Source organism: Lontra canadensis, unplaced genomic scaffold (assembly GCF_010015895.1).
Source record: "Lontra canadensis isolate GAN:19392208 unplaced genomic scaffold, GSC_riverotter_1.0 scaffold7, whole genome shotgun sequence".
NCBI lineage: Eukaryota > Metazoa > Chordata > Mammalia > Carnivora > Mustelidae > Lontra > Lontra canadensis.
Window position 1 is genome coordinate 32,421,323 of NW_022631001.1, and position 24,884 is coordinate 32,446,206.

At 39.5% G+C, this 24,884-nt stretch overlaps 1 protein-coding gene across 6 annotated transcripts in view; it reads right to left on the minus strand.

Annotated features, from left to right (window-relative positions):
- The window catches only part of DENND5A (DENN domain containing 5A), a 99,271-nt gene that overhangs the window by 19,690 nt on the left and 54,697 nt on the right, over nucleotides 1-24,884 (minus strand). For all 6 annotated transcript variants that reach the window (XR_004382158.1, XM_032853436.1, XM_032853438.1 and 3 more), the window contains 7 exons: nucleotides 22,890-23,207; nucleotides 21,014-21,229; nucleotides 20,276-20,510; nucleotides 11,973-12,123; nucleotides 11,191-11,284; nucleotides 8,807-8,938; nucleotides 676-828 (listed from right to left, as the gene is read on the minus strand). Coding sequence is in view for 5 of the 6 variants with exons in the window: in XM_032853436.1 (XP_032709327.1) it covers nucleotides 676-828; nucleotides 8,807-8,938; nucleotides 11,191-11,284; nucleotides 11,973-12,123; nucleotides 20,276-20,510; nucleotides 21,014-21,229; nucleotides 22,890-23,207 (1,299 nt within the window). In the remaining variant the exon portion in view is untranslated. The remainder of the gene's footprint in view (nucleotides 1-675; nucleotides 829-8,806; nucleotides 8,939-11,190; nucleotides 11,285-11,972; nucleotides 12,124-20,275; nucleotides 20,511-21,013; nucleotides 21,230-22,889; nucleotides 23,208-24,884) is intronic.

Here is a 24,884-nt window from a genome sequence, read left to right on the forward strand (position 1 = left end):
GATCTCTTAGGGCACGACCCACGACCTATTTTTAACTTTTTAAGAGTCGGTCTCTTAACCAACTGCACCACCCAGATGCCCCTAAAACTGCTTTTGAAAAGATTTCAAGTTCTCTTCAAATTTAAAAATGTATAAAAGTAGGGGTGCCTGGGTGGCTCAGTTGGTTAAGTGACTCCTTCGGCTCTGGTCATGATCCTGGAGCCCCAGGATCAAGTCCCCCATCAGGCTTCCAACTCAGTGGGGAGTCTGCTTCTCCCTTTGACTCTCCTTGCTCTCATGCTCTCTTTCTCATTCTCTCTCTCTCAAACAAATAAAATCTTTTAAAAAATGCATAAAAGTAAAAGTTGTCCATCTTGACTAGCTATTCCAAACAGAGTATTCTGAAATAAAGAAATTCTGTTATTAAGCAGCAAAAATCAAACTTACTCAATTTCCTGCAGTCCCTTCTCAAATCCTTAGACAGTTAAGCTATCTGTACATAAAAGAAATATTAATTACAGAGCTTTTCCCACTAGGAATGTACCATTAGTAAAGGACCTGTAGAGTACATTTAGTACTTATGAGCTCTCACCCCACACGCCATGCACCATTCTTCCAGCTGGAAGAGTGTGGGAAAGCTAGAAGTGAAAGGAGAAAGAGATTTTGCTCAGCAGGGAGAGTCTACAAAATCCTTACCTGCTTTACTTGTAGCCCATGACTCCAGATCCTCTCTAGGAGGTCACAAAGGCTGGCAATCAAGGTGTTCTCCTCCACCCCTGTGATGTTCACCTCCCCGTGCCCTAGTTCCACAGCCTCTCGGCCCATCTTCTCCACCAGCATCCTCTTGGTCTACAAGGAATCAGTCAGTAGGATTAGATAACCATGGTGAGCAGGATCACATTCAACTACAGAGGGCTGTGGTGACCCACACAGTACATCTGCTGGGCTGGGAAGGACAAAATGAGTGAGACCAAGAGACATTAAATGTATTTATCCCCCAGTTACAAAGATAAGAAGACAGCAATCACTGTATGACCCTGGGCAAGTGATCCATTACTCTGGATTAATTTTTTGCATTTATGAGATGAAAAGAGTCGAATAAAACCCTTTGGTCACATCAGTTTCGACATTCTCTGTTTCTCAATGTTTAACTGATCTTACCAAACAAACCTGTAAGCATTTAAGGCTAGAAATATATCTAAAGTACCTGTCAAGGGGATCAAAATTAAGGACAAATAATTTTTTTCTTTCTTTCAAGATTTTATTTAAATTCAAGTTAGTTCACATATAGTATTAGTTTCAGGGGTAGAATTTAGTGATTCATCAGTTGCATATAATACCCAGTACTCATTACCTCAAGTGCCCTCCTTAATGCCCATCACCCAACTACCCCAAATCTACCCACCTCCCCTCCAGCAATCCTCAGTTTGTTCCTTATAATTAAGAGTGTCTTATGGCTTGCCTCCCCCTCTGTCTTTATCTTATTTTTCCTTCCTTTCCTCTATATTCGTTTTGTTTCTTAAATTCCACATACAAGTGAAATCATGTATTTATCTCTTTTTGACTTATTTCACTTAGCAAATACCCTCTAGTTCCATCCGTGTTGTCATAAATGGCTCAGTAATATTCTGCTGTACATATATACACATCTTTTTTTAAAATATTTTATTTTTTTGTCAGAGAGACAAAGAGAGAGCATAAGCAGAGGGAGAAGCAGGCTCCCTGTTGAGCAAGAAGCTCAATATGGGACTCATCTCAGGCCCTTGGGATCATGACCTGAGCCAAAGGCAGACACTTAACTGACTGAGCCACCCAGATGTCCCTATACCACATCTTCTTTATCCATTCATCAGTAGATGGACATCTGGGCTCTTTCCGTAATTTGGGGTGCATGTGCCCTTCAAATTAGCATTTTTGTATCCTATGAATAAATACCCAGTAGTACTATTGCTGGGTCATATAGTAGTTCTATTTTTAACTTTTTAAGGAACCTCCATACTGTTTTCCACAGTGGCTCTAACAGCTTGCATACCCACCCACAATGTAGGAGGGTTCCCCTTTCTCTGCATCCTCACCAACATCTGTTGTTTCCCAAGTCTTTACTTTTAGTCATTCTGACCAGCGGGAGGGGGTATCTCAATGTGGTTTTGATTTGTATTTCCCTGACCAGGAGTGATGTTGAGCATTTTTTCATGTGTCTCTTAGCCATTTGTATGTCTTCTTTGGAGAAATGTCTGTTCATGTCTTCTGCCCATTTCTTTTTTTTAAGATTTTATTTATTTATTTGACAGAGATCACAAGTATGCAGAGAGGCAGGCAGAGAGAGGGGAGGAAGCAGGCTCCCTGCTGAGCAGAGAGCCCAATGTAGGGCTCGATCCCAGGACCCTGAGATCATGATCTGAGCTGAAGTCAGAGGCTTAACCCACTTGAGCCACCCAGGCGCCCCTTCTGCCCATTTCTTAATGATTATTGGGTTTTTATGTGCTGTGTTTGATTAAGTTCTTCATAGATTTTTGGATACTAGCTCTTTATTTTATGTCACTTACAAATATCATCTCCCATCCCAGGGGATGCCTTTTAGTTTTGTTGGTTGTTTCTTTTGCTGTGCAGAAACTTTTTTATCTGGATGAAGTCCCAATAGTTCTTTGTTTCCTTTTCCTCTGGTGACGTGTTCAGTAAGAAGCTGCTGCATCCGAGGTCAAAAAGGTTGCTGCCTATGTTCTCCCCTAGGATTTTGATGGTTTTTCTGTCTCACATTTAGATCTTTGATCCATTTGGAGTTTATTTTTGTGTGTGTTGTAAGAAAGTGATCGTGCATGTTGCTGTCCAGTTTTCCCAACACCATTTGTTGAGGACTGTCATTTTTTCCACTGGATATTCTTTCCTGCTTTGTTGAAGATTAGTTGACCTTAGAGTTGAGGGTTTATTTCTGGGCTCTCTATGCTGTTCCATTGACCTGTATGTCTGTTGTTGTGCCAGTACCATACTGTCTTGATGATTATAGCTCTGTAATCCAGCTTGAAATCTGGGATTTTTTTATGCCTCCCGCTTTGCTCTTCTTTTTCAACATTACTTTGGCTACTGAGGGTCTTTTCTGGCTCCATACAAATTTTAGGATTGTTTGTTCTGACTCTCTGAAAAATGGTGGTGTTATTTTGATCACAACTGTATTGAATATGTAGACTGCTTTGGGAAGTAAAGACATTTTAACAATATTTGTTCTTCCAATCCACGAGTATGGAATGTTTTTCCATTTCCTTGTGTCTTCAATTTCTTTCATAAGTGTTCTATAGTTTGCAGAATAATTTACTTATAAGTAAAAATTTTCAAACGCTTGTTATAAAACAAAAACCAAAAAACACACTGTATAACGATAATTTCAACTATGTGCCAGGCACTGTATTAAACACTGCAACTGAGAAAAGTATTATTACTGTTCCCAATCTACTAATAAGGAAATTGAGGTCAGAGAATTTAAGGAACTTGCCAAAATCACATAGCCAAAAAGTAGCAGATCTGGCCTCTGAATCTAACCCTGCCTGAATACTGAGTTCAAGTCCTTAACTAAGATTTAATTCTGTTATAAATTTGTGACATACAAAAATCTAAAGAGCAAGAAGAAAATCATCCCTAATTCCACCTTTTAAGAAAATAATTCTTAATACTTTGGCATATTTTTTCCATTGTTGTTATTTTTAGTGTTTTAAATACAAAACAGACCTCATAATCATGTGTTTTTTTTAATATATACATACATATATGTGTGTATGAGATATATATATATATCTCACATACTACTATAACCATCACCCAAGTTAAGAAATAAAACACTGCCCATTCATACCTTTGAAGCATCCCATGTGTCCTCTCTAAATTACCTTTTCACTCCGGAAATGACCACTATCCTGACCTATACAATAGAACTACAGAGAAGCAAAGAAATGCTTATCATCTGTATTTGCATTGCAAAACGAGGTGGTTTAGTTTTGCCAATACGTTTTCTTTTGTGATTTGCTTGTTCATTAAACTTTATGTTTGTGAAATTCACACACATTGATGGGGGCAACTGTTGTCCATGTCCATCACTGTACAGCATTCCATCATATGAATATACTACAATTCACTTATTAATTCTACTACTGATTGGCATTGGGTTGTTTCCTGTTTGGGGATACTACAAAGAATGCTGCTATAAGCTACTTGTACAGATCTCCTGAATCACACTGCAAAAAAAGGGTTCTCTAGGGAAAATATCCAGAAGAATACTAGATAATGCCACATTGTTTTCCAAAGTGGTCACACTAATTTACACTTCCAACAGTACAAGAGTTCCCGTTGCTCTACAAATGGTAATCACCATTTGGCAGTGCTAGACTTATTACTGTATTTCTTCAATTCTAATACATACATTATTCTACGTATTAACATCTCTGAAATTGGGATGTATTTCATAATCATTGTTAACCAAAGAATGGATATAAGGAAGTTGTCACTGCCTGGGCTTACATCTCAAAACTTGAGAATGAATGTTAGCAGCTTGGAAAACAAACCTAAGAGACAACAGAGAAGGCTTCTTTCAAGAAAGACAGCACCACCAATGTTCTTGATAGCAGAAAAGACAATATTGTGTGGAAAATAATGATACCAATGACTCAGAGTAAGCCAATAGAAGCTGTTTTTTAAAACACCTGAATTCAAAATACCAGTACTGATATATCGTCTAATTTGTAACTGTAATGATTTCTTCTGGAACAGAAAGTATATTGGATTTTATCCTATAAATGACCACCAATTACAAACTAAAAATGCAGGAAAATCTTTCTTTTCCACTGATGAATAACAGGATGTAGTAAAGATCAAGTTAGTTGAATTGTCCCAAAAATTATGGTACACTGATTTGGTTGATAGGCTATAATTTTATTAGAAATTACACTCATAGGCAACCCTCTCAGGCCCCCTCCCTCTTTGGGAGCTTTGTACTCTCAATAAACTTTGCTTTGCTGCCCATGGAAGGAAGGAAGGAAGGAAGGAAGGAAGGGATGGGAGGGGAGGGGAGGGAAAGTGAGGGAACAGAAGGCAAGGTGAAGACAAACCACAGGCTGACATCCTGCAACCCCTCCCCCCCACTCCTGGGTGGGACATGTGTGATATTCTTCCAGGAAATCTCCCATCTAACTTAATGTTAATGCCTTGCTAGAGGGGGAAAACAACCTTAATCTGACAAGGGCCTGTCTTTCAGAAACCTCCCTTTTTCCTTACCTCCCCCCAACACCACAATATATAATCAGCCACCCCTCACAACCCTAGGCAGAAGTTCTTTCTGCTCACAGGTCCTGTCCCCATGCCTCAATAAAACCACCATTTTGCACCAAAGATGTCTTAATAATTCTTTCTAGGTCTTTGGTTCCAGACTCCACCCCACTGAACCCCTCACCTATACTCCTAAACCACACGGAAGGAAGGGAGGGAGGGAGGGAGGAAGGAAGGAAGGAATTAATTCATAACTAAAACATGAAAAATTAAGAACAGCCATATTTTGGAGACACCTGGGTGGCTCGTCAGTTAAACAACCAACTGTTGATTTTGGCTCAGGTCATGATCTCCTGTCCAAGCCCCACATGGGGTTTCCCACTCAGCAGGGAGTCTGCTTCCCCTTTGCCCCTCTCCTTCTCACACACATACTCTTCTCCCTCTCTATCTCATAAATAAATCTTAAAAAAAAAAATACCGTTTTATTTTAATACAATAACCCTACTCCTGAGTATATGTCCAAAAGAACTGAAATCAGAATCTCAAGGAGCTATCTGTACTTCATGATCATTGCCCCATTATTCAAGATAGCCAAGACACGGAAACAATTCAAGTGTTCATCAAGAGATAAACGAGTAAACAAAATGTGGTACAGATATTTAATAGAATCTTACTATACAAAACAATATTACTCAGCCTTTAAAAAAGAGAAATCCTGCCTTCTGCAACAACATGGATGAACCAAGAGAACATTATGCTAAGTGAAATAAGCTAGTCACAAAAGGACAAATACTGCACAATTCCATTTGTAAGAGGTACCCAAAATAGTCAAAATCACAGAAGCAAACACAATGGTGGTTACTGGGGGAGGGGAAAGAGGGGAAATAGAGAATTGTTACTCTGTAGGTATGAAGTTTCAGTACGTAAGGTGAATAGTTTTAGAGGTCTGCTGGTCAATATTTTAATTTTATTTTATTTAATTATTTTATTTTATTTTATTGATTTTTATTTTAATTCCAATATAGTTAACATAGTTATATTAGTTTCAGGTGTACAAAACAGTGATTCAACAACTCTATACATTACTCAGTGCTCATCACAAAACCACAATGTTAGTTAAAAGCCAGCTCTTTGCCTACTCTGCCTAAACCTGTGCAGTAAACGTCAATTGGTCTCACTTTTTTTTTTTTTTTTTTTTAAGATTTTATTTGTTTGTCAGAGAAAGAGAGCACAAGCAGGGGGAATGGCAGGCAGAGGGAGAAGCAGGCTCCCGGATAAGCAAGAAGCCTGATGTGGGACTTGATCCAAGGACCCTGGGATCGTGACCTGAGACAAAGGCAGACACTTAACCAACTGAGCCACCCAGGCATCCCATCACTTTATTTTTTTAAATTTATTTTATCTTTTATTATTAATTTTATCTTTTTTATTTTAATTCCAGTGTAATTAACATACAGTGTTATATTAGTCTCAGGTGTACAATATAGTGATTCCACAGATCCATATATTACTCAGCGCTCATCAAGATAAGTGTACTCTTAATCCCCATCAGCTATTTCACCCATCCACCCTCCCATCTCCCTTCTGGTAACCATCTGTTCCCTATAGTTAAGAGTCTGTTTTTTGGTTTGTCTCTTTTCTTTGTTCGTTTAAGTTCAACACGTGAGAGCAATCATGGTATTTGTCTTTCTCTGACTGACTTATTTCACTTAGCATTATACCCTCTAGATCCACACATGTTGCTGCAAATAGCAAGATTTCATTCTTTATTCTGACTGAGTAATCTTCCTATACATATCCATCGATGGACACTTGGGCTGCTTCCATAATTTGGCTATTGTAAATAATGCTACTATAATCTTTTTGAATTAGTGTTTTTGCATTCTTTGAGTAAATACCCAGTAGTACAGTTGCTGAAACATAGAACCCTATTTTTAATTTTTTGAGGAACCCACATACTATTTTCCACAGTAGCTGCACCAGTTTGCATTCTCACCAACTATGCACAATGGGTCCTTTTTCTCTACCATCCTTGTCAACACTTGTTGTTTCTTGTGTGTTTGATTTTAGCTATTCTGATAGGTGTAAGATGGTATCTCATTACAGTTTTTGATTTGCATTTCATTGATGATGACCATCTTTTCATGTGTCTGTTGGTCAGCTGTATGTCTTCTTTGGAGAAATGTCTGTTCAAGTCTGACCATTTACTGGTGTTGAGTTGATAAGTTCTTTATATATTTTGGATACTAACCCTTTATTAGATAGGTCATTTGAAAATATCTTTTCCCACTTTTTTAGTTTTGTTAATTATTTCCTCTGCTGTGCAAAAGTCTTTTATTTTGATGTAGTCCCAATAGTTTATTTTTGCTTTTGTTTACCTTCTTGACTCAAAAGACTTATCTAGAAAAGATGTTGCTATGGCTGATGTTGGAGAAATTATTGCCTGTGCTCTCTTCTAGGATTTTTATGGTTTCAGGTCTCACATTTAGATCCTTGAGTTTATTTTCATGTTTGGTGTAAGAAAGTGGTCTAGTTTTATTCTTTTGCATGTAGCCGTCCAGTTTTCCCAACACCATTTGTTGAAGAAACTATCTTTTTCCCATTTCATACTCCTGCCTCCTTTGTCAAAGATTAATTGACCAAATAATCATGGGTTTATTTCTGGACTCTATTCTATTCCACTGATCTGTCTATTTTTAAACAAAGCACCTATTATTAACAATATATATTGTGCACTTTAAAATATCTTAAGAGAATAGATCTCATGTTACTTATAGTTACCACAAAAACAAAAAAACCCATAAAATAACATAAGAAAATTTTTGGAAGTGGTAGATATTTAGCACCTTAATTATGGTGATAGTGTCATGGGATATGCGTATGTCCCACTTGTCAAAATGTGTATATTAAAACACGTGTGTAGGGGCACTTGGGTGGCTCAGTCAGTTAAGCTACCAATTCTTGATCTCACCTCAGTCTTGATCTCAGGATCATGAGTAGGTGTGGAGTCTACTTAAAAAAAAAAGATAGGTGCGTAATTTTTTGCATATCAAGTATACCTCAATAAAGCTTAAAAACATTACTGTCTGTAGAATTGAGAAAAACATCCCAACAATAAGCTTAAACTGAACAACATACTTTGGCCTGGCACATAATTGGCACCCCGTAAATTTTTGTGTCTAGATAATGATATTACTGCCATCAAATTAAAACAGAGAGGCAAAAACATTTTCCTGTGTGTAAGACTAATCTGTTGAAGACAATTCAACTACAAGGATTTCATGTTAAGTAATGTAAGGTGTCTAAAATTGAAAAGCATAGCCATCTCTGAGTTTTAAAAAATACATATTAAGTTAATATCAAGGAAAGTGTGCTTGCTCTCTAGTAACGGTATATTTATTTAAAACAAATACACCTAATTCCAAGTTAACAGGATCTTAAAATCAGTACTCTCCCATTATATTAACAAAATTTTTACAACCAAGAAAGAGTGCTCAGAGCCCAGACGTAGTCCCCCCCACACCCCGCCCCGGCTGCCAAGGGAAAGAGCACATAAACACAAGCAACCGTGGCTCACCTTGTTGCGGCATTCCTTCAGCAGGCCCTCTACAAACTTCCAGTTGGTTTGAGCAATCACTGACGGGGAGAGGTTGGACAGTTTCGGTTGGCGGATGGTACTGCCCATATTCCTGGCTTCCTGGATGTACTTCTACAGCAAAGAGAAAGATCAAAGGCTCTTTGGATCCATGCACACAAACCACAGGTGGCCAGTAATAATAAGAGCCTGAAGAGGGCACTACTATCACCCACACTTTTTTATTGCCTCCTTTTGCTTACAGTTGGAGGTAGAAAGCTTAAAATGAAACTCTTGCAGCAAAAAGAAAAACTAAGACAATATGATGAGTTTTCTCTGATAAAAGGCATTCCATGAGTACTGTAATTACCTTTGCTTTAATGATGTAAGAGGTAAAGAACACACAGCTAACACACAGCTAACACGGCTGCAGCATGTACAGCTCGGTGTACAAACCCAACCAAGTTTCAGAGTACTAATGAGAAACCCATTTTCTCACCACACTGCAAGGAGTTTAACTCTTCTGCCCATATCAAAAATATCTACCCTTACTATCATAAAGTATATTGCCTTGCTAAATTAGGGCCTGGAAAATAAGAGTGCACATTTAAGACAACAACTGCATTTTCTGTTCTTCTACACTGTGCTGGTGATTCTCCAATGCTACTTTTTTTAACACACACACAGCAATTCAGTGAACTGCACAATGACATCCCCTCAGCAGCACAAGTTTGCAAACAATATTTTCACCCTAGACGTTATTCCAGTAGTACAATTCTGTCCATTCTATCTTCTGGTCCTCAGTCTGCCCCTCCTACCAACCTCTAAGGTTAGACATTTCAATTCCTTCACCTGAACTACTGCTACCTGCCTCCTATTTTGTTACCTACCTCCTGTACCTCTTTACTCCAAATGATTCTGTCCACAGCCTCCATCACACAACAACTATCAAGCTTTTGACCCTCTATTTCCTTTACTTGAATGCTCTTAACTTTGTCTCTCACAATCCCATCAATGTACGTAACAGGCTTAAAGGCTTAAAGGCTTCTAACGCTTAGAGAGATGATGGCTTCCTCAGTCTTCGTTTGAATACTACCCCAGGTAGAACTAAGCTCTGATAATCAGAGATCAAACACTGACTTGCCTCTCACATGGCCCTTTCAAAGACTGTTCTACTAAAGTTATTTGTGTATCAGTTTGTTCCCTTAATAAACTGGTACCTTGACAAGCCTACCTCCTGTCAGCTTCATATTTCAAAGTGCTTACTACAGTGATTTGACCAAGGAAACATGCTCAATAACCACTGCTGAAAAAATAATGTGGAGGTGAGGTGAAGACCCAAGGGAGACTTCTAAAATAACACCAATACCCCAAATCCCTTATGCCACCTTCACAAAATGTCTAACCACAATCATATTCTATAAATCAGCAGTTAAAAACTCATACCATACCTTGCAATTCTTATTCCTTTAAAAAACAGCAAAGACAAAATGGTGTTTGTTTTTTCCCATTCACTGAGGTATCAGACATATATGAAAACAATATGCTTTAATAGGTTTTAAGTGTATAAAATGTAAACCGCAGGGTCCTTTCTCAAAGAGAAGCTCCTGAAATGGGATTCTGAAAGTGAAGCTCCATTTTCACAACTTCTCTGCAACTAAGACAGGGTCTCCATCTTGAGGCTTAGAACTAGAAACTTCACTGGGAACAAGTTACAGTAGAGCTAAGAAACTCAGCTGGTAAACTCAGGAGGTCAATTCAGAAGTCCCTAATCCCCAGGGACCTCATGATAACATTCCTCTCTTTTGCTCCTCTAAGAAAAAAAGTCAAGATTATCGGTTTTAAATTAAAATACACAAAAAATAGAAGAAAAGCCCCCCACTCCCGAGTTTCAGATATTCACAGTATTAACCTAAGTCCAGCTTTTCTTCCTTCTTACTCTAACAGAATTAACTTCTTTACTACCATACTACACACACAAAAAGACTCACAAATTTCAAAAGTAATTCTCTCAAATTTTAGACTCTTATCTTCTGAGGTTCCTATCACACTCCTCAGAGTACCATTCGTGACTGAGTACTGGAAAGACAGTGAAAGGCTCTCTTCTTAAGCGGGACATCATTCCTAATGGGACGACAAACAGGGCATGGCTCAGGGAGAGGATCTACATGGTTAATAGCCAGCTGTCACTTGCAGAACATTATACATCCTCGATTTGTCATAACCAAGGCCCAGTATCAGATATTAGGAACTAACTCTAGTATTAACCCTTCTTTATGGGGAGAGGTCATTGCTAAGACATTTGAATTAGACCAGAGGCCAAGGAAATGGGAAGAAGGAGAGTGTAGAATAGTCACAGAATCACTGTCACTCTTAACGTGTCTTACCTCTCTCTGGTCATTATCTAAACGCAGGTGTTCTGTGTGCTGCTTCTGCCTATCCTTCCGCCTCCACTGGGCAGGAGCATTCCTTTTTGTCCACCTGACAAAATTCAAGCAGATAAATTATGAACATCGCACTGAGAAAGTAAGGTCAAATTACTGACAGGAAAGAACCTGAACATCTAGGCAACACCGGCCATGGGAAAACCACCAAAAAGTCACCTGAGATAGCTCAGAGACCTTGAGGAAAAGAAGCTCGGACCTCAGTGTCTGGGTAAGAAAAACTCCCCAGGGAACAAAGACATAGTTCTCTTAAAACATGTACCAAAAAACTTCATATGCAGACTCAAAACTATACACATTCAACTCTGTCTGAGCTTTGATACAACCATCTACGAAAGTAACTAAAAAAGAGCAACCCTGCTAAAGTATCTACTTTCAGTTCAGACTCCAATTATTTCAACTACCACTTACCGAAGACACAATGCTAGCTAGGTATGGTGTGGGATTTAGTCAAGAGATGATTGCAGTCTATCTGTAGCCTGGCTTTCTGCAGCCTCAGGCATGTGGAGCTATCTCAATTTGCAGAGTACAGACAAGAATTAATTATACTTTGTCACCTGTATTTATTCTTGTTCAAACAAGTGAACAACCTGACAGTCTGGGTCTTTTCCATATTTGTTTTATAAAATTCCAGGAGTCTTCTATCAGCTCAGGCCCAGATACTGGATAACCCTCACCATCTGTGGTTAGGGAGCTGGATCAGGGAATCTCTGAGGCTGACTCACTTGTTGCTGGCTGGCCCGGTGGAAAGTACATCAGACTGCAACTTAGGGAAAAAGCCTGGCTCATACTTCCCTTGTCCAATCTTCATGTCAAGTAAATGGGGGTGAATAGCAGTATGGTCAATTTTCGCCAGACGCAGTTCAATTGCTTTCTCTGAATGAGAATAACAAAAATAAGCCAAATATTTTTTGAAAATACACCACATTTTAGGCCATAAAATAAGTCTCAATACATTTAAGATCATTTGAATCATACAAAATATCTCCTCTGACCACAATAATCAATAATAACATCATAAAACTAAATAACACACTTCTATATAAAACTCATGGGTCAAAAGAGAAATCAAAAGAGAAATAAAGTATTCTGAAACTGAATAAAGATAAAAATGCAAAATATCAGCATATGTCATTAAAATATTACTTGAAAGGAGATTTACAGCATGAAATGCCTATTTTAGAAAAGAAAGGTTTCAAACTAATGACCTCAGCTTCCACCTTAAGAAATCATTAAAAGACAAGGAAATTAAATCCAGAAATACAAGAAAGGATATAATAAAGGCTAGAGTAAAATCAATGAAATAGCAAACAGAGAAAATTAAAAATCCAAACATTGGTTCTTTCAGATCAGTAAAACCAATTTTTAAAAAGTCTGGTCAGGACAAAAAGGAAAAGAGACAAATTAACAGTATCAGGAATGAGGTGACATTGCTACAGATTCTATAGATATTAATACAGGAATATTCAAATAATTTAATGCCAACAAATTTAACAATAGGTTAGATGAAGAGATTCCTTGAAAAACAAAAACTGCGAAAGCTCATTCAAGAAGAAACATATGAATAGACCAATATCTACTTTAAGAATTAAATCTGTAGTTTATTTTTAATTTTTTTTTTAGTGGGCTCCATACCCAATGTGGGGCTTGAACTCACAACCATGAGATTAAGAGTCACTTGCTATACTGACTGAGCCAGCAAGGGACCCCTGAATCTATAAGTTGTAATCTTCCCACAAAAAACTCCAGGCCCAGATGGCTTCACTGATGAATCGTGCCAAACATCCAAAGAAGAAATAGTACCAGTTACATAAGCTCTTCCAGGAAACTGAAGAGGAGCAAGCACTTGTCAACTGATTCTCTGAAGCCACCTTTATCATCTTGATACCAAATCAGACCAAGACATTACCAAAAAAAGCAAAAACAAAAATAGACACAAACAAAAAAACACACAAAAAACTATGAATCAATATCCCTCAGGAACACAGTTGCAAAAATTCTACAAAATTTTAGTAAATCTAATCCAATAATATACAAAAAGGATAATACATCATGCCCAAAAACAGTTTATTTCAGGAATGCAAGTTGATTCACACACTCAAAAATCAATGAATGGGGGCGCCTGGGTGGCTCAGTGGGTTGGGCCTCTGCCTTCGGCTCAGGTCATGGTCTCGGGGTCCTGAGAGCAAGTCCCGCATTGGGCTCTCTGCTCGGCGGGGAGTCTGCTTCCCCTCTCTCTGCCTGCCTCCCTGCCTGCTGTGATCTCTCTCTCTGTCAAGTAAATGGATAAAAATCTTAAAAAAAAAAATCAATGAATGTCATTCACCAAATTAAAAAAACTACATCTAATAACCATATAATTACCTCAACAGAGGCAGAAAAAGCAACATCCCCTCTGACAAAAACTCTAAGCTAACTAGTAACAGAAACAAATATCCATCTAGTAAAAGATATCCACTGAGAGGCACCTGGATGGCTCAGCTGGTTTAGCATCCAACTCTTGATTTTGGTTGAGGTCACGATCTCAGGGAATCAAGACTGAGCCCCATGTCAGGCTCCATACTCAGTGGGGAGTCTGCTCAAGATTCTCTTTCTCTCTCCATCTGCCCCTCCCCCTCCATGTGTTTGCTTGCTTGCCCTCTCAAAATAAATAAATAAATCTTTAAAAAAAAAAATCCCTCTTTTTTTTAAACCTATGGCTAACATCATACTTAATGGTGAATGCTTTCCCCTAAAATCAGGAATAACTCAACAATGTCCACTATCACCATGACTTTTTGACACTGCAGTAAAGGTTCTAGCCAGTGCAATATGGCAAGATAAAGAAATAAAAGACATCTGGACTGAAAAGGAAAAAGTAAAACTATCATTGTTAGCAGGTAAGATGATTAACTATGTAGAAAATCTGTTAGAATGTACAAAAAACTACTAGAAATAAGTAGAGTATGGTTGAAGGACACATACCAATATGCAGAACTCATATTTCTATATATTAGTAATATTAATATTAATAATCAGAAATTAAAATTTTAAAATATCATTTATAATAACACCAAAAACTATAAAATACTTAAGATAAATCTGACAAAGGATATGCAAAACTTGCACAGTGAAAATTACATAGCAATGCCGAGAGAAACTAAAGAAGACCTAAATGAATGGAGAGATATGCCATGTCCACAGAACAGAAAATTCAATAACATTAATGTGTCAAATCCCCGTAAATTGATCTACAAATTCAAGGCAATTTCAATCAAAATCTCAGAAGGTTATTTGTGAAAAGTGGTAAGCTGAATCCATATATATATATGAAATACAAAGAATCCAGAATAGTCAAAGCAACTATGAATGAAGTCAAAGGACTAACAGTCCCTGACTTCAAGATTTCATATAAAGTTGCAGTAATCCAGACAGTGTGGTACTGATATGAATGTAGACTAAAAGATTAATGAAACTGAACAGAGAATCTAGAAATAGACTGACATGTATATAAATCATGGATATTTTGACAAAGGTTAGAAGGCAATTCACGGGAGAAAGAATAGTCTTTTCAACATATGATGCTGTAACAAGTGGATATCCATATGGAAGAAATGAACTTGGAGCCTTAGCTTATACTATATATAAAATTTAACTTGAAATGGATCATAGACCCAAATATAAAGCCTGAAAATATAAAACTTCTAGAAAGAAATATGGAGAAAAAAAAAATCTGTGACCTTGGTTAAACAAAACTTTCTTACATATAATACCAAAAGTATAATCCGTTTTTTTCCCTAGGATTTTATCTTTAAGCAATCTCTCCACCCAACATGAGGCTCAAACTCACAACCCTGAGATCAAGAGTCTCATGCTTTATCAACTGAGCCAGCTAGGTACCCTATTTTTTAAAAAATATTTGATCCATTTTTTTTAAAGATTTTATTTATTTGACAGAGAGAGAGAGAGAGATCATAAATAGGCAGAGAGGCAGGGAGAGGGGGAATCAGGTTCCCCACCGAGCAGAGAGCCCAACGCAGGGCTGGATCCCAGGACCCTGAGATCATGACCTGAGCTGAAGGCAGAGGCTTAATCCACTAAGCTACCCAGGTGCCTCTAATCCATTTTTTTTTAAACTGATAAATCAGGCCTCATCAAAATTTAAAATGCTGTTCTTAAAAAACCCCTGTTAAGAAAACAAAAAGACAAGCCACAGAGTAGGGGCAATATATGCAAATCATAGATAAAGGACTTGTATCCAGAATATATAAACAACCTTCAAAACTCAATAAAAATTAAACAACCCCAAAAAGGGGGGGGGGGGGGAGGAGAGCAGAGACACTTCACTGGAAAAGATGAAATAAATAAATGGCAAATTAGCAGATGGAAAAATGTTCAACATCATCAGTCATCAAGAACACCCAAATCAAAACCACACTGAGATATCACAACAAACCTATTAAAACAGCTAAAATTGAAAAGAATGATCATACTCAATGTTGGCAACAATAAAGAGTAACTATAACTCTCATAAACTGCTAATGGGAATATAAAATGTACAACCAACCACTTTTTTGAAAGATAATTTGTCAGTTTCTTTAAAAAAGTCAACATACGGGGCGCCTGGGTGGCTCACTGGGTTAAGCCTCTGCCTTCGGCTCAGGTCATGATCCCAGGGTCCTGGGATCGAGCCCCACATCGGGCTCTCTGCTCTGCAGGGAGCCTGCTTCCTCCTCTCTCTCTCTCTGCCTGCCTCTCTGCCTGCTTGTGATCTCTGTCTGTCAAATAAATAAATAAAATCTTTAAAAAAAAAAAAAAAGTCAACATACAAATTCACATGATCCAGTCATTCCACTCCTAGGTATTTACGCAAGGGAAAGGAAAACATGTAAACAAATGTTCATAGCCCAAATGCCTACCAACAGGTAAATAAACAAACTGCAGTAATAGCCATATAGTGGAAAACTACTCAGCACTGAAGGGAATATGAATGAACCTCAAAATAATTATGCAGAGTAAAAGAAACCAAACTAAAACACACACACACACACACACACACCCCACAAAAACATACTGTGTGATTCCATTTATATAAAATTCTAAAAATGAAAACCCTATAGTAAGAGAAATCAGAGCATTGGTTGCCTCAGGATTTCAGGAGAGAATGGGGAGGTGACAGGATGGAGGTATTATAAAAGGCCATGAGAAAACTTCTGAGGGTGATGGGTGTATTTGCTTGTCCTTGATGTAAATGTATATACATATGCCAAAATTTTAAATATGTGCAGTTTTCCTTATATGTCATTTATACTTTAGAAAAAAAATTTTTTAAGATTTTATTTTTTTATTTGTAAAAGAGAGAGAGTGAGCACAAGCAAGGGGAGCAGCAGGCAGAGGGAGAAGCAGACTCCTGGCTGAGCAGGGAGCCCAATACGGGACTCGATCCCAGGACCCCAGGATCATGACCTGAAGAGAAGGCAGAGACTTAACCAACTGAACCACCCAGGCATCCCCAAAAAATATTTTCTTAAGATTTTATTTATTTAGGGACACCTGGGTGGCTCAGTCGGTTAAGCAGCTGCCTTCAGCTCAGGTCATGATCCCAGTGTCCTGGGATCGAGTCCCGCATCCGGCTCCTTGCTCCGCGGGGAGTCTGCTTCTCCTTCTGCCTCTGCCTGCCGCTCTGCCTGCCTGTGCTTTCTCTCTCTCTCACTCTAACAAATAAATAAATAAAATCTTTAAAAAAAAAAAAAAGATTTTATTTATTTATTTGAGAGAGAGAGAGAGAGAGAGAACACGAGCTGCAGGAAAGGCAGAGGGAGAGGGAGAAGGACAAGCAGACTCCCTGATAAGCAGGGAGCCCAACTTGGCGCTTGATCCCAGGATCCTGAGATCATGACCTGAGCCAAAGCCAAACACAACCAACTGAGCCACTCAGCTGCCCCTCAACTTCAAAAATTTTAAAGAATAAGGCAGGTCCCCACCTGCGACCACTGTGAGCTCTAACAGGTTCATACCCTGGACCCATCTGTGGGAGCCTGCCTGCAGGCTGGGAGAAGGAACGAGCTCATGTGCACCTTCTCACCACACCTCCAACCCTCATGTTTGTAGCACCTCTAAGTTGGTGTGAATCATGTGCTAAGTCAGACAATTAAGGAAAAAAAATTTAAAGAGAACGAACAAAAAAAGCTGGTAACTCTCCCGGCATTTCCTAGAGTCACATAAAAACATCTCAACCTTTGGGCCTTGATGTTATCCTAGGTCAAGTCGCATTCTCTCTCTGGGCCTCCCTCACTTCTTCCCACCCTTATTCTCATTCAACAGAACTTATTCAGTGTCCAAAATGTGGCAGGTGCTATTCCAGGCCCTGCAGATACAATGGTGAATCAAAGGAACACCTTTATTTATAAAGTTAGCAGGTAAATAGAATTGATTTCCATTAAGATCCCTTTTAAATGCAGCATTTTAAAAGATCTCCAAAAAGATCCTTTTAGCTAATTGAACATAATAATTAAAAATTTAAAAAATTAAAATTTGGGGGTGCCTGGGTGGCTCAGTGGGTTAAAGCCTCTGCCTTCGGCTCAGGTCATGATCTCAGGGTCCTGGGATCGAGCCCTGCATCAGGCTCTCTGCTCAGCAGGGAGCCTGCTTCCTCCTCTCTCTGCCTGCCTCTCTGCCTGCTTGTGATCTCTATCAAATAAATAAATAAAATATTTTTTTTTAAATTGAAATTTTAAGCAAAAAAAGAAGACCCTTTTTGTTACGTTTTTACCATTTTCCAATCAGATTGCTTCAAAAAGCTGAGGTGTGAGATATGAGATGGAGTGAGGTGACTGAACTAGTAGTCCTCCAAGCTGGGGATCTGAGACCAGGGGCAAGAACTCTGCCCTAGCATATTTGGAGTACATCTCTCTAGGGCATACCTAAAATATTGCCATTATTCCTAAGAGCACAGCACAGAGTCGCCGAAGGATCTGTGACACCCATTTTTCTGAAATGAATCACACAAATGAGGGTTAGCTGACCCTCCTTCCATATCCCAAACCCCACATTCTAATAGGCCCATAAGAATATGTGCTCTGGCCACAACTGAGACCAGAGTAATTTAAATCAGTATGCTGCAGTGTTTGGTGTTCAACAAATAAATTACAGATGGGCTGAGAACTGACTGCCTAAACCCTTGTGGGGATGGGCAAGGCCTCAAGGGACTAGAGCTTCTCACTTTATAGCCTCTAGCTATACACAAACTCCTCCCTTTATTTCAGTGAATCAAATACAAATTTATCATTTTCAAGTGTAACACAACATGAAAAGACTGGGAAGTCCTGATTTAAACTGATGGCTTGGGGGATGTTTCTCTAAACTGACACTCTTTAAAAAAATCTCCATCAAACTTCCCAGGACCAACATTTTAGGCAGGGTTCAGGAATACAAAGCCTGATGTGTTCCAGGAGGCAAGCATGACTATGTCAAACTAAGCCACTTGCATCGGCAACATGCCCTCAAGCCCTAGCCAAAAGGACTGTCATCTTAATGAAAAGCCTGGAACAAGAGTTGAAGGGTGAAGAGAGAAGGCTAGAGAACGTAAGTTTGACAAAGTTAGGACTTCGTCCAAATTGTCACCAGTTTTGGGGTGCCTGGGTGGCTCAGTCGGTTAAACAACCGACTCTTGACTTCAGCTCAGGTCATAATCTCAGGGTTGTGAGACTGAGGCCCACATTGGGCCCTGTGCTCAGTGCAGAAACTGCTTGTGATTCTATCCTCCTCCCTTTCTCTCCCCCCTCCTCTTCCTCACACTCATGTGCAAGCACACACACACTCATTCTCTCGCTCTCTATAAATAAAATCTAAAAAAAAAAAAAAATTGTCACCAGTTTCATCTTCAAAACCTAGAAAAATGCCTGGCACATTCATTCACCCAGTAAAAATCTGTTGAACACTTACCATATGTTGAGCATGAACAGTTATTATACAATTTGGTAAATGAATGAACAAAATATACAAAAAGCCTCCAACAAGGACACTGAACAACCCACAAGGAAGTGAACACACTACTTAATGTGACACCTCAAATGAGACTATTCTCTAGCTAAGCTGATCTAGGGAGGGCCTCTGTAAACAAAAAGGTCTTTTCATTCAAGCAGGCAGTGAACAACTTTTAACATCTGTACGTGCTAGGCCAATGCTAGCAGATTAGGGGCAAGAAAATGAGTAAATAGTCTCTGCTCTTAAACTGTTCCCTAATAATAACAGCTCAAACTAGCAGAAATTACAGAGAAGAAACAAGAACAAAGCAGCACAGGAACACAGAGGGGGAATCCACTGACTCAGCCTGAGGTCATCAGAGCAGGCTCCTCGGAGGAAGAAACATTTCAACTAAGTTTTTGTGACAAATACTGTCCAGTGCCTAATCATAACTCATTCACCCCTTCTTTCTTGCTAATAGAGCCCTGATGTTGTTTACGGTAACATTACAACCAGTTCAATACTTACTTTCACAGCCTCCCTTGCACTTAAGGATGGTCATATAACATGGTCATGGTCTACCAGACAACAGAAGTTGTTGGGAATTTCTGGGAAAGCTTTAGTTTTCTGATACAAGAGGGAAAATACCACTGGTATCAACCTTCCCCTCTTCTTGCCCTGAATGTGAACATAAAAAGCCTCTTGTAACCATGAGGCAACAAGTATGAATATTAAAGTCAGAATGTTAAGGATTAGTTGGGTGAAAAGACAGAATTTCAGTTACTGATTACACTGCTGAGCAACTGAGCCAACACCAAAACCACTAATTCTGCATTTCTTACTAATTTGAGAAAAATAACCCCCATCCGTCTAATCCAAAGGTGATTAAACTCTTGATTACTTATAGCAGGATCCATTCCTAACTGACACAATGTGAAAGGAGAAGTTTACCAGGCAAAAAAATGGGAAGGCTATGGGAATAATTTATGCAAAAGCAGAAACGGGGAAAGAAGTTGGCATGTTTAGGAACAAAGACACTAGTGACATAATCCAACAGGCAAGTACAGCACCAAAAAGGCCTCACCTGCTTCATCCACAGTGGTACACTTCTGGTACATGGATGTGCGGAGAGTAGGTGTCCGAACATTCAACAGCCTGATTTTGTCCACTCGGGAATCAAACACCCGGAGTACAGGGTCTTTATCGTCATCGTCATGACACATGATTTTGTTGTCAATAAAAGAAGCAAACATCTGGGTCTCTAGGAATCTTGAGAGGAAGGGCAGATATGGCTCAGGCTGGTCTGACAGAAAAGACGCCTGGTGGGACCAAAAGGAAACACAGTCGTTGATAGGGAAGAGGGAAGCTGGTATATCAGCCTTGACCAGCAAAGGCAACCCACCCAAGGGATCCAGTAGGTTAATATTTCTCTGAAGTTTCTTAGGTCTTTATGAAAAGCAAACAGAAAAATCTCTTCATGGTTTGTTTTTTTTTTAACACTCATAATTTCAGATCTCCTGAAACTCTGACACACTAGCCCAAATTTACTCAGGTAACCTACTGTGGTGACCAATCATCCCACAATTATCATGCCCAACCTGCAAGTGCACCTTAGCCTAAGAGAGCTCTCGGACTCAAAATAAATCACCTGACAGTAATAACCAGCGCTCTGTTCTAAAGCAAGATCTTATATTCCATCAACATCACAAGGATTATGAACTTGTTTCCAGCATATAATGCAGGAAAACTCATCTTCAGTTAAATCTTCAAGAGAGTCTACAATGTTCTCATTCCTCACCACCTCCCTAGCAGGATTACTCACTTTATCAAAGTTTTGCATCTGCTCCCTGTTGGTAAACCAGGACTCCTTATCCTGGCTGGGCTGAATGACAAACACCTCATAGTCTGCAAACATCTGAGTAAAACGATTTGCAAAAACTTCACGGATCTGAATGTTTAGCTGGTAAATCCTGAGTTCTTCCTCATCACACTGAACCTTCAGATCCTTATTGCTGCTGGGGTCTTCACGCACTTCCAGCTACAAAAAAAAGAAAAAACAGTTGAAAATATAAGCTTTTTCTTTATCCCCAAAAAACCAACTCATCTGTCCCCTACCACCCCTTATTCCCCTCCTAATTCCCTCCAGACCTGCCCTACTCCCCCCGGTCGTTCACAGCAAATGAAGTAAAGAAACAAAAGGAAAAGAACGAGGAGAGGGGAGGGGAAGGAAAGGGAGAAAAGAGGAGGGGAGAGAAGGGGAGGGAGGAGAAGAAAAGAAGGGGAGGGAAGGAGAGGAGAGGAGAGGAAAAGAAGGGGAGGGGAGGGGAGGAGAGGAAAAGAAGGGGAGGGGAGGGGAGGAGAGGAGAGGGGAGGTGAGAGGAGGAAAAGAAGGGGAGGGGAGGACGTGGGGAGAGAAGGACGAAGGGAGAGAGGAATTCTGACATGCAGAAGAGAAAAATGAGGGTGTTGGCACTTGCAGGTACCCAGGAACTCAATGATAATAGAGATAAGATCATTATGGGCAGAGATTCAGGAATAGAGGAAGGGCTGCCACTTATCTCAAGGATCATCGAAAGGAGGAAATCTGGAAAGTCAATAAGAAAATGATAATGCAAAGCAACAAAGTCAGACTCTGGCTCTCCCTTCATCTCTTTGATTTTCTCCCCCATATCACTGTTCTTATCTTTCTGCCTAAGAATTTCTCCTTACTGTGTCTGTTTTAACCTCTCTAAATATTTCTCTGCTCCTCTTTAGCCATGATTTTTAAAAAATATCTGCTTTACTAGGGTGTCTGGCTCATTGGGTTAAGCCACAGCTTTCAGCCCAGGTCATGATCCCAGGGTCCCGGGATGGAGCCCCACATCGGGCTCTCGGCTCAGCAGGGAGACTGCTTCCCTCCCTCTCTCTCTGCCTACTTGTGATCTCTCTCTGTCAAATAAATAAATAAAATCCTTTTTAAAAAATCTGCTTTACTAACTAAATAGAACAGGAAAATGAAATGTTTCACATTTTGCCAAAAAAAAAAAAAATAGCCCAACAAAATGATTACATTGGCCCATTCTGCTTATATGTAATTTACAAAAATAACTTAACAGTGAGAATCGGGGAGGGTGAATAGATGGGTAAAAAACTACAGAAAGCTAAAAAAAAAAACTCAAAAAACTACAGAAAGCTGATAGTCTCATCAAAGTCAGGAAAACTTCAGCCTGGAAAAAGCAAAGGACTAGCATTCAGGAGGACCAGGATCTAGCCTCTCTCTGCTCAGTCAATTACCAGACATTTAACCTTGGGCTCTCTAAGCCTTGGTTTCTTGATCTATAAAACAGTGTTAAGAATACTTGCTCTGCTTGCTATGGATTGCTGTGAAACTGACAGGGCAATGGATTTGGAAGAGGTCTGAATACAAAGATTACCACTGTCCTCCCTCCAAGTCACTCTGCTACAGTGTTCACAAAAAATGACAGCAGGTTATCCTTGATGCCCAGTTGAGAAGCTATCCAAATTCAGATTTAAACAGCATTTCCTAAGATAATGTTCACTAGAGCTGAATCCGGAGTCTCCCATCCAAAAGCATTCTTCCACTGCTCACAAATAAGCCCTTCCCTGAACTAGGTGCTTTTTTATCTCATACTATATTTCACCAGGGCAGCCCCCTAGTACAGACCAAACCTGTCACAAACTCACATACAGCATCTTACCTTTTCCAGGCTCACCCCAGTCCTCTTGACCAAGGCCTGCAGGCGGGCAATAGTTTCATTCTCCTTGAGGAGCTCATAGGACTGCAAAGGGGAGCCTGCAATGTTCCCATTCCTCTTGTCAGAGACAAGCTCAGAGGCCCGGAGCCTCTTTAGCTTGGAGGCACTCTCGCTGCAATGAAGGTTTCCTTCAGGGGGAATGCCAAATGCCATGAGAATCTCAGAGACTTCCTGGACAAACTCCAACTTGTTGGGAAACTGAGGCAGGTCCTCTGGCAGCTCAATGAAGTGGTTGTCAATGTCCACAAAGCAGAGGTTAGCCTGGCAGTCAAAACAAGATGAGTGTAAACGACTCAAGAGCATGATGAAGGAGGTTTAGAAAGGATAATGAACAAGACAGAGAAGAGGAAATATCTGATACTGGCATGTATGGGATAAGGTATAAAGAAGATGGGGCTCACGAGGTTCTGAGTTCCAATCTTCCCCTGCCACTTTCTAGAGTAAGTTCCTTAACCTTTCTGATTTGGTCTCTGCAGTTATAAAATGGAAAGAAAGAGATAAAAACACTTATCTTAGAGAGTGCTAAGGATTCTGTGATGACATAGATATTGAGCACCTAGCACAAAAGTCACACATATAACAAATGCCCATAAAATGTTTGTTGCATTCATGAATTCTTATAGTAGTAAAGAGAACACCAGGAGTGAATCAGAAAGTCTAGATTCCAGATGTGACTCCAGCACTATCTCCCTATATGACCCTGAGCATACATACCATTATCCCTTCCAAGCCTTAGTCCTAATTTGTTAGATTTGGTGGCTGGTCTTAATTATTTCTGTGCTTTGTTCTGGCTTTGAGGGTGCTTCTAAGAGGATACAGAGACAGAACTCTCATACACTGCTGGTGAGGTAGGTAATATGGATTAACAAAGAACAACTTGGCAATATCTATCTACCCTTACTTTACAGACAAAACTGTTACAAAGAGGTTAAGTAACTTACTCAAAGTCATACAGCCAGTATGTAGACCTGGGATTTGAACTGAGCTAGCCTGACTTCAGACATACGCTCAAGCTCTTAACCCTCCATTCTTCTCCTTAGAGGTCCTTTTATAGCTCCTGTCCCTACTGGTATTTCCTTATAGCTATAAATTAGAAAAGCCTTTTTAAAAAAATATTTATCTTACAACCATGAACCTGTCTAGCCAAGACAACTGTCATTTCCTTCACTGCAGTGCATTATTAAATGCTTAATAGTGCTTCTGTTTCAAGATAAAACCAGAGAGGGATACAAACCATAAGAGACCCTTAATCTTGGGAAACAGGGGCGCCTGGGTGGCTCAGTGGGTTGAGCCTCTGCCTTCGGCTCGGGTCATGATCTCAGGGTCCTGGGATCAAGCCCCGCATGGGCTCTCTGCTCAGCAGGGAGCCGCCTTCCCCCTCTCTCTCTCCCTGCCTCTCTGCCTACTTGTGATCTCTCTCTGTGTCAAATAAAATCTTAAAAAAAAAAAAAATCTTGGGAAACAAACTGAGGGTTGCTGGAGGGGTAGGGGTGAGGGCACGGGGTAACTGGGTGACGGACACTGTGAAGGTTATGTATTGTAATGAGAACTGGGCATTATATAAGACTAATGAATCACAGACCTGTATCCCTGAAACAAGTAATACATTATACGTTAATTAAAAAAAAAAAAAGTTTGAGAACCGCAGACACACACACACACACACACACACACAGAGTTGTTCAACTCTGCTAAATAATCCAAGAAATATAGACAAAATATTTTTCACCTACTGGGTTGGCAAAGATCTACAAGATTTATAAAGTCCAATGCTGGCCAAATTACTAGAAAACAAACATCTCATACACTGTTACTAAGAATATAAACTGAAAACTTTCTGAGGACAATCTTAAAGACATTTTCTTCTGGGCAATCCAAAAACTAGAACATTACCAATACTTTATCTACCTATATGCTCCTCCCCAGTCTCATCCTCCA